Raw genomic sequence first — 13,794 nt, 5'->3', positions numbered from 1 at the left:
CGCCACCAAGTATTACCCAGGGCAGGGCCAGCTCTTTGGCGGGGTGAAGCCCCGTCAGTTCAAGAAGGACACTGACAAACTGGAACGTGTCCAGAGGAGGGCAACCAAAATGGTCAAAGGCCTGGAAACGATGCCTTATGCGGAACGGCTAAGGGAGCTGGGCATGTTTAGCCTGGAGAAGAGGAGGTTAAGGGGTGATATGATAGCCATGTTCAAATATATAAAAGGATGTCACATAGAGGAGGGAGAAAGGTTGTTTTCTGCTGCTCCAGAGAAGCGGACACGGAGCAATGGATCCAAACTACAAGAAAGAAGATTCCACCTAAACATTAGGAAGAACTTCCTGACAGTAAGAGCTGTTTGACAGTGGAATTTGCTGCCACGGAGTGTGGTGGAGTCTCCTACTTTGGAGGTCTTTAAGCAGAGGCTTGACAACCAGATGTCAGGAGTGCTCTGATGGTGTTTCCTGCTTGGCAGGGGGTTGGACTCGATGGCCCTTGTGGTCTCTTCCAACTCTATGATTCTATGAAGCCATTGCCTTAGGTGGCAGAAGCCCCTGAGGTGCTTCCTCTGCGGGCATCCAGCATATGCCTGCCACCTGTGAAGAAACTACACTGGCACTGATTTCCAGTCAAATTTTGCGAAACCTATGCAAGAGCTAACTAGAGATTGGTGCCAATGCCAGTAGCAGCACTTCCTGTTTTGTCTCAAGTGGTGAAATAGGATGTGCCACCCCATCACTACAGAATGCTATGTGCTATGTGGGTAAAAGCCTCAGCGCCTAGGGCTTGCCGATCGAAAGGTCGGCGGTTCGAATCCCCGCGGCGGGGTGTGCTCCCGTTGTTCGGTCCCAGCGCCTGCCAACCTAGCAGTTCGAAAGCACCCTCGGGTGCAAGTAGATAAATAGGGACCGCTTACTAGCGGGAAGGTAAACGGCGTTTCCGTGTGCGGCTCTGGCTCCCCAGAGCAGCGATGTCACGCTGGCCACGTGACCCGGAAGTGTCTCCGGACAGCGCTGGCCCCCGGCCTCTTGAGTGAGATGGGCGCACAACCCTAGAGTCTGTCAAGACTGGCCCGTACGGGCAGGGGTACCTTTACCTTTATGAAAAACAAATTTTTAAAAATCCTGAAAAGAATTCAGGGAAAGAAAAGTTGGGATAAGCATCACCGCAGACAAGCATGAAGAGAAGTACCTTGTGTCCAGAGCTTTTAAAGCTTTGTTTCGAGGTTGCTGCTCCAGGCAGCTAACAGCTGGATTGCCTGCAAGTGGTATTGTCATGGCACTCAACACCAAGGATGTTATGGCTTGAACAGCCAGAACATTTATTTGTGTCCTCTCTGTATCTTCCTGAAAAAATGAACACATGAAGCCAAAGTTATGAGTGTAATTCTACAATAAGTAAAGAAAAACCTGCAAAGAAGCATTGTTTCATACCTAATAAGCTAGGATTACAACTTTCTTTAAACCACAGAGCCTAGGACTTGCCGATCAGAAGGTCGGTGGTTTGAATCCCCGCAACGGGGTGAGCTCCCGTTGCTCGGCCCCAGCTCCTGCCAACCTAGCAGTTCAAAAGCACATCAAAGTGCAAGGAGATAAATAGGTACCGCTCCGACGGGAAGGTAAATGGCGTTTCCGTGCGCTGCTCTGGTTCACCAGAAGCGGCTTAGTCATGCTGGCCACATGACCTGGAAGCTGTACGCAGGCTCCCTCAGCCAGTAAAGCAAGATGAGCACCGCAACCCCAGAGTCGGCCATGACTGGACCTAATGGTCAGGGGTCCCATTACCTTTACCTTTACAACTTTCTTCTTGGCAGAGCTCCAATTTGCAACTAAAGAGCAGAAATGTGTAAAAAACTCTCTTCATAGGACAATTTGTATGTTCTATTCAGTTTCCCTTGGGGGCTCTGTCTCCTTTTGTACACAGGCCCATCTATTCCAGTCATGTTACTGGAAAATCCAAATTGGCAACAATATGGAGGTGGAATTGACAAAATAAAACCATTCACTGGATTACTTTACCTCTTGCTGGCTTTCCTCTTGGTCCAATACAATTGGCTGGGTGACAAGAACACCAAGAAGAGTAGCCCATGTCTCTTCAAACTGCATGCGGTTTGTCCACCCTGAGGGAAGATCCGAACCACTGATGTTTACCACTTCAAAGGATAGAGAATTACCAAAGTATAGGTTCCACAGCTGCATTTTTATGTTATTAACAAAAGAAGTTTTAGAAATCTCTGGAAACATAGTATGTTTACCTGCCAGGGGTGGGGTAGATACTGATAACTAACAACCTGTAAAGACTCCTTATGACACACAGAGCTTATGTGTAGAATTAACGTATAAAACTTGCATTCTGCAACCATAATTGCATATTTTGGCCAGTTCTAGAAATTCTTTCCTTGAAATCATAGTTTTATCCATGTGAGAACCTACAACATTCCCACACCCCAACATTCCATCCACACGTGACTATGGCCTGCTTTCTGCTGTGAAATGCTGGTTTTGTCATTTTATGATTATAAATATGCCCCATTAAAAAAACACCAATGAAAAATGTAAAAATTCTGTCTATGCTCACACTCTAATCTGTGCATTCATATTGGAGGCTAAAGATTTTCCCTCTCCCCACCTACATTTTTGTAAGCATGTGGGAATGAACTCTTCTTTTCAAGTGGAAAGTTGGTTTAAATTGCAAAAGTAACTTATTCTGCAGTGTTGCATAATGACAACACAAAATACATATTTATATTTGAAAATGTTCCTTCAGATTCTATGAAGTTTAAGTTTATTTTCGATATGCAGGAAAGGGCATCTCAATTCTGAAAACTGATAAGCCATGTCCTATATTCAGAATCTGACCTAATGAGGTATGCCACATACTGCAGTGTTCAGTGTAGCAGATCAGCAAATCGAAAAGGCCTTTGCCTCTGACTTCAAAATACTAAGGTACCTCAAGGTCACCCACTCACAACCAAGGCTTACTTTGTATTAAACAGTTTAAAATAACGTTAGTTCACCATGTACAGTGTTTTAAAGTAATAAAGACTAAACTACAACTTATATATTCAGCTCAGTTTATCTACCTACCCAATGTGTTAATTCGATAGATAAACTCCTTGAATACTTCTCTCTCCTGAAGAAATTCTACTGGTATTTCTGGGAAATTTGTGCCAAAATCACCTGTGGGCTTTGGAGACCAACCCAGTTTCCAGACCTGGACAATATGGAGACATAAAGAAATATAAATATCTTGCAGTTTGGAGCCCTACCTTTCCACAAACATTAAGAACATCAGGTTCTTGTCTTTAAGCTAGGACCCTCTGATTTGTCAACAACCATAGAGGGAGACAGAGAAGACATGTTGACTTCTTTGCATGTGTAAGAAGCTAAGAACCAATGTCCAAAAATGACACTCCCGCTCTTAACCTATTAGAAGGGATTCTCATAAGACTACCACCAAATTTTCAATACGGGCCTTTAGGCATGAAAACGTGTAATTTACATACTTATATAATTTACTGTGAGAAAAAGATACCTAGTAAAAATCAAGGAAAAAAATGACAGTATGATCAGCAATAATTTTCAACATCAACTTTAGCAGTTAAACACATACCAGTGGGGGAACTCTTGCATAGCTGTTTACTATGGGCAGTCTTGACAAGCTGATGATGATGTTCTTAAGAACAGGGGTGAGGAATGCAGAAATATGGCTATTTTTCTTGTGCCCCAAAGCCAAGACAGATTGCAAACATTCCACCAACTCTGCTACTATTTCACAAGTCGTTGCAATATACTCAAATTCTTGAATTGGGAAAGAATACAAAAGTTCAGTACAGAATACTCCAATACATGCAAACATACTAAATTCAAAATTGCTCCAATCTATCCCTAGAACTCTATGGTGTCAGAACAGCTATCTTGACAAAACACATTAACAGGCTTCATCTGGCAAGCCATAAAAAATGGTGCATACTGAACAATTATCTAAAAAACCAGGAAGAGCAGTATCAATTAAAACTATTCTGAAGGGCAACGTAGATGTGATGTTAAATGTGTAAATCCATTTAATGTGTTGTTTTCTTACTTTCAAATTAATAGCTGCCTGTGGGTGGGTGGAGTAGAAACAGGATCTGGTAGAAACAGGATCTGGTACTGCAGCGTTTAATAGATGGAAGGTTTTAGTCAAGGCATTCAGACCAGGCAGTTCTGTGGAAGCCTTGAGCTAGAGCAATTTTTGGAACCAGTATTTTAGGAATATTGGGCCTTCAATAAGATTGTGATTAGCTTCACTCCACATTGAGAAAAGCTGCTTTGGTTAAAGCACCTTGCCTGTTTTAGCAGCCTGAGGATAGCACTGAAATTTCTTCAAGCTGGAGCACTCCTGAGCCAGAACTTCTGGGGAAGTGGGATACCACTGTAGCCAGCTTGGAGGGAAATTTCTTCCAATTCTTCCTCCAAGGCAACAGCTCAAAGAGGGAAAATTAGTCCCTGAGATCATAACACATAGGGAAAGTGGGTTGCTCCACAAATGTGGGCTCTGATGAACACCGTTCGCCCAGAGAAGCCATTATCATGCCTCACAGGCCCTGCTACTTTGAAAGCTTAAAAAGATACATTAAATGCAGTCACACATTTAACATTACATCTAATCTTTGCCTTGATAAAGTCGCAACAGAATATGTAAATGAAACGGGCAAATATTTAAACAAAAGTAGTAAATGTGGAACTATATATAAGAAATGGTACAAAGATATAAAACATGCTAAAGATTTAAAACAACAAAAGTGAGTAAAAGTTTATACTAGTTAAATTAAAACACTATTATATGCACATTTGAAGCTTTAAACTCCTTACTTTCTCTTTGTGGATCTACTTCATTCTCACTTGCAGGTTTTGTAATGTTCTTCTTCCTTTCTGGACTAAGAAGCTGATTTCCAGGTTCAACTGCCACTGTATTAGAGACACACCAAGCATTTTTCAACACTAATCTTTAATTCCCCTGAAGTAGAATTATTGGACAAGTATTTGAATTGCACAAAAATACTATTAGTTTTGTAAGACAGAATTGCACAAACTGAAGACATTTTGTTGAAGCTATTTGATATCATGGATTTTTGTACACTGAGAACTTCACTCACTTCCAGGTAAGTAGGCAGGGGCACAAGATGATACACGCACTTGGGACTGTATTTCGTGTGGTTTTTTTTTCGTGTTTTATGCTGTAAACCACCCTATGATCTTTGGATGAAAGGCAGTACAGTCATACCTCGGGTTAAATATGCTTCAGGTTGAGCGCTTTCGGGTTGTGTTCTGCGGCAACCCGGAAGTAACGGAACGCGTTACCTCCGGGTTTCGCCGCTTGCATATGCGCAGACGGTCAAAATGACGTCACGCGCATGGGTGGAAGCAGCGACCCACGCATGCGCAGATGTGGGTTACGTTCGCTTCAGGATGTGAACGGGGATCCGGAACAGATTCCGTTCGTATCCAGAGGTACCGCTGCATGTAAATTGAGTGAATAAAATAAAACAAACACAATGCACAGAGCAGGTCCCAGGGTGAAACTTGTAAAGGTATTAGGACGATACAAGATTCTGGGATGGGCTCCTTTAATTGAAGGAGCATCCCATATTACTCCATCAGGCAACTCACCTGCTTCTATGATGAATCTGATACAGTTGATTACAGAGCAGGCATGTGTCACATACGCCACTGACGCCAGCAGGTTCCATAAATTAGGTTGTTGTAATGCCAGACAGCAGCAATCTAACACACTCTGAAGATCAATACTTAGTGGAATATTCTTATGTATCAAATGCCAAGAAAGTATCTAAGGAATAAAAACAATATGAGATGAGATGGGGCCATTAGTACTTAACTGAAGGGTGTTTCTCTATGGCTGTTAGAATGAATCCATGTGGGAAGTTTCTCTCCCTACCAATAAAAGAGGAAAGCTTCCTGTTTGCTCCAGTTTCTGTTTCTTGGCAAAGCTGCTGGTTCAAACTTCGCATTACACCCAGAACAAGGGGCCAAAGCAACACAACAAAGAGAGAAAGGTTGGCCCTGGTACCCCAGAGCCAGTGGAGCGACTTTTATGGTGACTGGCCACGGATCCATCCGGACACCCACACAGAAACACCCTTCAGGTGAGTACTGCTGGTTCCTTCTGCCTATTTGAATCCCAGGGGGCTTGGTGCTATTTGGCCACCGCAACTGATTCTGCCCTTGCTGCCACTGAAGTGGTGGGAGACAGTGCAACTTGTGGGTAGCACCTCCAGTGGTAGGTGTAGACAAGTCCCCAGTCAATCCATCCTAAATCCACTACATAATATTTTATTCCTGTAGTAATATGCATGTTGTCTCTCCCTCCTAATTAGGAAAATAATAGATATAACCCATTCCAAACTACAGGAAAAGGCTACAGAAAGTTTGATGCCACCCTATTCACTTTCCAAACAGGTCTTGCAGGTGCTCACATCTGTAACATACCGTATTTTTCGCCCTATAGGACGCACTGTCCCATAAGACGCACCTAGGTTTTTTTGGGGGGAAATAAGGGGGGGATTATTTCCCCCCCAGGCGCGGGGCTGGGGCGGGGGAAACCCGAGCTTCCCCCGACCCCAGAACAGGCAACTCTCCGCGGCTTGCGGAGAGCTGCGCGAAGCTTGAAGCCTGGGCGCGCTGAGCTCAGCGCGCCCAGGCTTCAGCATGCAGGCAACTTTCCGGAAGCTGTGGGAGCCCGGCGCGGGCTCCCAAGGCTTGTGGAGAGCTGCACGAAGCCTGGAGAGTGAGAGGGGTCGGTGCGCACCGACCCCCTCGCTCTCCAGGCTTCAGCGAAAGCCTGCATTCACCCCATAGGACGCGCACACATTTCCCCTTCATTTTTGGAGGGGGAAAAGTGTGTCCTATAGGGCGAAAAATACGGTACTTTCAAACGGTTTCCACATATGCCATCTCAATAGAAGTATGGCAGATAAAACTCCCAAAATCAAAAACCACTAGAACTATGACCTTAGATGATTTTATAGTAAAGGTTGTGATGACACACACATCTGATAAGCAATATTACACTTGCTACATTTGTGGCCTTACCTCTAGTAACATCACAACAAACTTCAGAATGTCACTTTCTTTGTCAGGTGGAATGCGAAGAGAGGGTGGTAGTTTGGAAAGTAACACCAAGTGCTGACTTAAAGCACGAGACAAGACCATTGTAGATTGATACATCCCTGGGTCTCCTGCATAGTAAGGACATATCATTAAAAATGTTATCTGCAAATATCAAACTTTAAAACTGAGGGGCACAGGGGAAAAATATCTCATGGGTATTCCATAGCATGTGCAGAAATCATCTGGGATGAATGTAGAATACGGGAACATACATAACCCCCTAAGGTTGCCCAATTAACTAGTTGTTACAGGCAGAGAAGCTGTGGCAGTCAATAAAAGTTGGCAGCCCTTATATATAATCTTATTTAACTTAATAAATGTTATGCTTAAGATACTTTGCATGTGAATTCTTGCCTTCCTTAATGATGTGTGATTTATTAATTCGGATGCTTCTTCCTCCTTCTCCCACTGAATTTCTCATTTTCCAATTTCAAGCTTGCCTAATGAGAGTTGTAGGCACAGGTCTCCTATTGTGATGCCTACAAGAGTTTGTGTCATGAACCTGCATCACGTTTCTCTATTCTTTTTACAGACTAGTGAGATGATGTGTCAAAACGACATGAGTCTCATGCTAGGTATGAGGTCCTCCAGTCTATATGAGGTCCCTCAAAAGGTGGGTCCTTCAGGACTCACCGACACTACAGCAGATAGACGGCAAATGAGCTTCCATGTAGCTAAGAACTATGCTGGAGTTATGTGGGCAACACAAGCCCCACTCAGAAGCCTCCCACCTGAAAAGATATTCCACTACTTTGGGCAGGGAAACTGGGGTGCCAGAATCAGGCCAACTGGGATAGCTCGTGGCTTTCTTCTGAGGAGGTATGTACTGAAAACACAAAAACAATTCCTTCTCATGGCACTGCTCAGGAGTACGTGAACCAGCATGGAAAGAACGTTTCTGTGAAGTCATGTAAATTCCAGGCAGAAGTGTGGGAATTCATGACACTGGCTCAACAGAAATAGGATCAACTCATCATCCTTTGACTTCACTAAAGACGCAAAATAAATGCTGGTGGTCTCATACTAGTATGGTCTCACTTCCATTTCCTTTCTCCATATAACCTGCTAGGAGAACAGTCCTCAGCTTTCTGCAGGCTGATCTCACATGGCTTATTGATTTGACGGGGCAGGAAAAGTTTACTGGGGGTACTTGCTACTGTACAGATTTAGTTGTGAGAATGCTGCAATATAGCCAACTGTTTTATAAAAGTAAATACTCGCTACTTCTATTACCAAAAATATCGCTCAACTTCTTCCAGTATGCTGACGTTTCATTTGGCTGCAATGGCTGAAAAACCTGATGACTGGTGGGAAGCTTTTGTACGATAGCTGTCACATGACTGAGAGTTACCCAACGGGTAGCTTCAAAAAGGCTCTTCTGATTTTTGGAGATTTCATGCATGCCAAGACTTAAACATGGAGCTAGAAGGCTTAGGTTGAAGTCCTGAAAGAACAAATGATGGATAAAAGGTTGACAAAAAAACATTTTCACACAGAAAAAGAAAACTAGAAATTCTAACAAGCCTATATGATTTAAAGTGCTAGCCTGGTTATGTAACGATTGTCAGTCAGGTTGGAATTGAAATAAATTGTTGGAAATTTTACATTATCAGTTCCTGTCAAGCTGAGATACAACAGACAGATGTCTAGGCCTTTTGGCCCAAAGTACATCCACAAAATGGAGGACACCTAGTGCAAGACTAGATTATCACAACACTCTGAAAGCACGAGTAATTATGTCTGATGCAAAAAACTCACAATGTATTTAGATTGTATACATATAGGCTTGAGCTTAATGCATAAGCTTAATGCACCTCATAATAGCGGCAAGCACTTCATCAGAATTTGGTTGGGGATTAATTTTAGTATAATTGTTATGTTTTTGTTTTCTTTTGTTTTATTGGTTCTGTATAGTTTGTGTTTTGTTTTTAAGGGGCGGGATCGGGGCTGCCTGGGAGTGAGGCCCCAGCCAACACGATGGCTGGGACAAGTTGCACAGGGGGGGAAGCACTGGGACATCCGATCTCGGTGATCATGGGCAGGAGGCGGAGTTACGCTAAGACCAGACCATGTCATTACCGAGGAGGCAGGTTTAGTCGTTGTTTGAAGACTATCCCTGCCTCCGGGTCTGGCCTTGACCAGATGGATACTGGAATCAACAGGGGAAACCCACATAACCTGAAGGTGTTGCTGTGTAATGCCAGGTCAATGATGAATAAAACCACTGCCATCCACGACCTGATTGTGGATGGAGGATTTGACCTGGCTTGTGTGACAGAGACCTGGTTGAATGAGGCAGATGGGCCTGTCCTTGCTGCCACTTGCCCACCAGGTTTCTCTTATGCACAGCAACCCAGGTCATGTGGGCGGGGAGGGGGGGTTGCAGTGATTTTTAGGAAGTCATTAGTTTGCACCAGGCGTCCTACTGGGAAGACCCAGTTTTCTGAGTGCATGTTCTGGAAGTTGGGCAATAGGGGCAGTACAGGATTCCTTTTGGTGTACCGACCTCCCCGCTGCACCAAGGATTCCCTGTCCGAGCTGCTTCAGGTCGTGGCGGATGTTCTCCTGGAGACACCTAGTTTGGTTGTCCTAGGGGATTTTAACATCCACGCCGACACGACCTTACAAGGGGCCACTCGGGACTTCGTGGAAAGCATGGCCTCCATGGGGCTGTCCCTGAATAAGTTGGGCCCAACTCATAGTCATGGACATGCCTTAGACCTGGTATTCACCTCTAGTGACGTGGGTGATCTGACACTAAGTAAAAGTGAAACCAAAGAAGTGCCATGGTCAGATCACTTCCTGGTGCAACTGGACTTCTCCGCGACCCTTCCCCTCTGCAGGGAGGTGGGACCAATTCGGATGGTCCGCCCCCGCCACTTAATGGATCCAAATGGTTTCCAGAGAGTGGTAGGGGATGCTTTATCCCATGTTGATGGCCTTTCAGCTGATTCCCTGGTGGCCCGCTGGAATGCGGAGTTAACCAGGGCTATCGACTGTCTGGCTCCGAAGCGCCCTCTCCGATTGCATGGAGCCCGGACAGCCCCGTGGTTTTCTTCGGAGCTGAGGGCGATGAAACAATTGCTGAGACGGCTAGAGCGTCGGTGGCAGAAAACTCACTCCGAATCTGACCGGACACAGGTTAGAGCTCAACGTCGAGCCTACCAAGTGGCGATAGCGACGGCGAAGACTTTCTTCACCGCCTCTATTGCATCTGCAGAAAATAGTAGCAGGAGACTCTTTCAGGTGGTCCGCAATTTAACGGAACCACCTTTACCACCGGGGCCTTGTAAAGACCCCAAGATCTCCTGCAACGATTTTGCAAAGTTTTTTGCAGATAAAATCACTCATATTCGGAAGGAGCTAGACACCACCGTGGGAGCAGGGCCGGGGCGGGAGAGTGCTAGAGCCCTGTCTGGTCAAGTTGCATGGAATCAATTTCAATCCGTTACCCCCGAGGATGTGGACAGGCTGCTTGGACGCGTGAAACCAACCACCTGTCTCCTTGATCCTTGCCCATCCTGGCTAATAAAAGCAAGCCGGGAAGGGCTGGGCGATGGGCTCTGCGGGGTGGTGAATGCTTCCCTCTGTGAGGGAACATTCCCAGATCCGCTGAAAGAGGCGGTCATTAAACCGCTTCTTAAAAAACCATCTTTAGACCCGGCCAGTATGGCCAACTATCGCCCAGTCTCAAATCTTCCATTCTTGGGCAAGGTGATTGAGCGTGTGGTTGCTGAACAACTCCAGGCACGCCTGGAGGATGCGGACCATTTGGATCCCTTCCAATCAGGGTTCAGGCCTCATCATGGGACTGAAACTGCCTTGGTCGCACTGGTTGATGATCTCCGGCGAGCTAGGGACAAAGGTGAGAGTTGTTTCCTAGTTCTGCTGGATCTCTCAGCGGCCTTTGATACAATCGACCATAACATCCTTCTCGACTGTCTAGAGGGGTTGGGAGCTGGGGGCACTGTTATACAGTGGTTTCGCTCCTTCCTCCTGGGCCGTGTTCAGAAAGTGGTGGTGGGGGATGAGTGTTCAGACCCTTGGGCCCTCACTTGTGGGGTGCCTCAGGGTTCCGTCCTCTCCCCCATGCTTTTTAACATCTATATGAAGCCGCTGGGAGAGATCATCAGGGGGTTTGGACTGGGTGTCCATCAATATGCAGATGATACCCAGCTCTACCTTTCTTTCAAATCAGAACCAGTGAAGGCGGTGAAGGTCCTGTGTGAGTGCCTGGAGGCGGTTGGAGGATGGATGGCGGCTAATGGATTGAAGTTGAATCCTGACAAGACAGAAGTACTGTTTTTGGGGGACAGGAGGCGGGCTGGTGTGGAGGACTCCCTGGTCCTGAATAGGGTAACTGTGCCCCTGAAGGACCAGGTGCGTAGCCTGGGAGTCATTTTGGACTCACAGCTGTCCATGGAGGCGCAGGTCAATTCTGTATCCAGGGCAGCTGTCTACCAACTCCACCTGGTACGCAGGCTGAGACCCTACCTGCCCGCGGACTGTCTGGCCAGAGTGGTGCATGCTCTAGTTATCTCCCGCTTGGACTACTGCAATGCGCTCTACGTGGGGCTACCTTTGAAGGTGACTCGGAAACTACAGCTAATCCAGAATGCGGCAGCTAGACTGGTGACTGGGGGCGGCCGCCGAGACCACATAACACCAGTCTTGAAAGACCTACATTGGCTCCCAGTACATTTCCGAGCACAATTCAAAGTGCTGGTGTTGACCTTTAAAGCCCTAAACGGCTTCGGCCCAGTATACCTGAAGGAGCGTCTCCACCCCCATCGTTCTGCCCGGACACTGAGGTCCAGCGCCGAGGGCCTTCTGGCGGTTCCCTCATTACGAGAAGCGAAGCTACAGGGAACCAGGCAGAGGGCCTTTTCGGTGGTGGCGCCCGCCCTGTGGAATGCCCTCCCATTGGATGTCAAGGTGATGGACAACTACCTGACATTCAGAAGACATCTTAAGGCGGCCCTATTCAGGGAAGCTTTTAATGTATGATATTTTAGTGTTTTTTGGTTTCTGTGGAAGCCGCCCAGAGTGGCTGGGGAAACCCAGCCAGATGGGCGGGGTACAAATAATAAATTATTATTATTATTATTATTATTATTATTATTATTACACCAAGCCACAATTGTATGTAATGGTGTGCTCTCTCTCTCTCTCTCTCTCTCTGTGTGTGTGTGTGTGTGTGTGTGCAGAAGGGAGACACAGCTTCAGTGCTCCAACTGAGTTTGATTTACATACATAAAAATAAATGGCATATAGAATGAAATCTACGGATGTTTCTATATTTGTAAGATACAAGATATAATTTATTAAAATTCCATTTAACAAGATGGCAAATGTGTAACCTTTGCTCCTTTTAAACAATTTACTAATTAGCTATTGCTCAGGGCAGCCTATTAGTCACAAAGCTGCATACTAATAAAGTCACAAGAGAGAGAAAACATGGATATTTGATAAAAGATTTCATGTGTCTGGGTTTTAAAAAAAGAAGGTAGCCATCTATTCCCTGAAATGAAGGCTCGGCTCCCCAAATTAATTTAGCTTGGCTATTTTAAAAATACATATTCTATTATGAAGCTTACACATCAAATCCTTGTTGTGAAGAGGTGTGTAGGAATCGCCTACTGGATTCGGCCAATGGTCATACAGTAACAGAATTGTAGAGGTGGAAGGGACCCAGAGGGTCATGATCTAATCCAGTGTTTCCCAACCACTGTTCCGCGGCACACTAGTGTGCCGCGAGATGTTGCCTGGTGTGCCGCGGGAAAAATTAAAAAATTCGAAAGATTTTTTTTTTTTAAGTCACATTTTCGATTGGGGCGCCGTCACTAGATGACCCCTGGGGTTCCCTCCCTCCCTCCCGCTCTGCGCCTCCCTCCTCCTCCTCCTCCTCCGGGGAGGCCCTTCCTGGCTCTCGGCCAAGGCTTGGCGGCTGCCACTCACTCACTCGCTCGCCCACCCGTCCCTCCATCCCTGCACCCGGCCTCTCCCCCTCCATCCCCGGCGCGGGGGCTGCCGGGATCCGTAGTCCCCTCGCCCTTGGGCTCCGCGCCCGCGCGGGGTGCGCAAACTACGTTTCCCAACGTGGCCTGGCGGGCCGGGCGTTTTGTTTGAAGCGCTCTTCTCCCGGCCATGGAATGAGCGCAGCGGCGGCGGCCGGCCGGGCAGGGGCTCTTCCGCGCAGACCCCACGCAGCCTGTCTGCGCCCTCGCGGAGATCGGGCGGCAGGATGGAGCCCGGGGATCCCCGCGGAGGCGGAGCGGCGGAGGCTGCCCCCCCAGGTAGGGCTGCGTCGGGGGGGTTATTTTTGCAATGCTGCATCCGCGCCGGAGGGGACGCATCGGACCGCGGGGAGACCCCTTGGCGGGCGTGCAAGGCAATGCATGCGTGCAGGCGTTGCATGGAGTGCAGCGCAATGTAATGGCAACGCGGCGCCCTGCATGCATGCATGCAACTTCCACCGGCGCTCCGGACTTGGCAGGTGAGGGGGGTCCCCAGTGGGCGGCAGAGAGAGCCGGGTGGGCGAAGGGGAGCCGGGGGGGAGCAGCGCTGCTCCCCGAGCCGAGCCCGGGGGGAAACTTCGGCGTCGTTGCGCCGGATGTTGGAAG

General features: G+C 46.9%; 1 protein-coding gene across 2 annotated transcripts in view; it reads right to left on the bottom strand.

The window, feature by feature from the left end:
* Window positions 1-13,794, bottom strand: part of HTT (huntingtin) — a 121,260-nt gene that overhangs the window by 24,734 nt on the left and 82,732 nt on the right. For both annotated transcript variants that reach the window (XM_082238496.1, XM_082238497.1), the window contains 8 exons: window positions 8,405-8,615; window positions 7,094-7,239; window positions 5,654-5,831; window positions 4,856-4,951; window positions 3,615-3,802; window positions 3,089-3,215; window positions 2,021-2,121; window positions 1,194-1,348 (listed from right to left, as the gene is read on the bottom strand). In XM_082238496.1, the coding sequence (XP_082094622.1) occupies window positions 1,194-1,348; window positions 2,021-2,121; window positions 3,089-3,215; window positions 3,615-3,802; window positions 4,856-4,951; window positions 5,654-5,831; window positions 7,094-7,239; window positions 8,405-8,615 (1,202 nt within the window). The remainder of the gene's footprint in view (window positions 1-1,193; window positions 1,349-2,020; window positions 2,122-3,088; window positions 3,216-3,614; window positions 3,803-4,855; window positions 4,952-5,653; window positions 5,832-7,093; window positions 7,240-8,404; window positions 8,616-13,794) is intronic.

This window comes from Podarcis vaucheri, assembly GCF_965113315.1.
Source record: "Podarcis vaucheri genome assembly, chromosome: 9".
NCBI classification, from domain to species: Eukaryota; Metazoa; Chordata; class Lepidosauria; order Squamata; family Lacertidae; genus Podarcis; species Podarcis vaucheri.
This window is presented reverse-complemented; position numbering and strand designations above follow the sequence as displayed.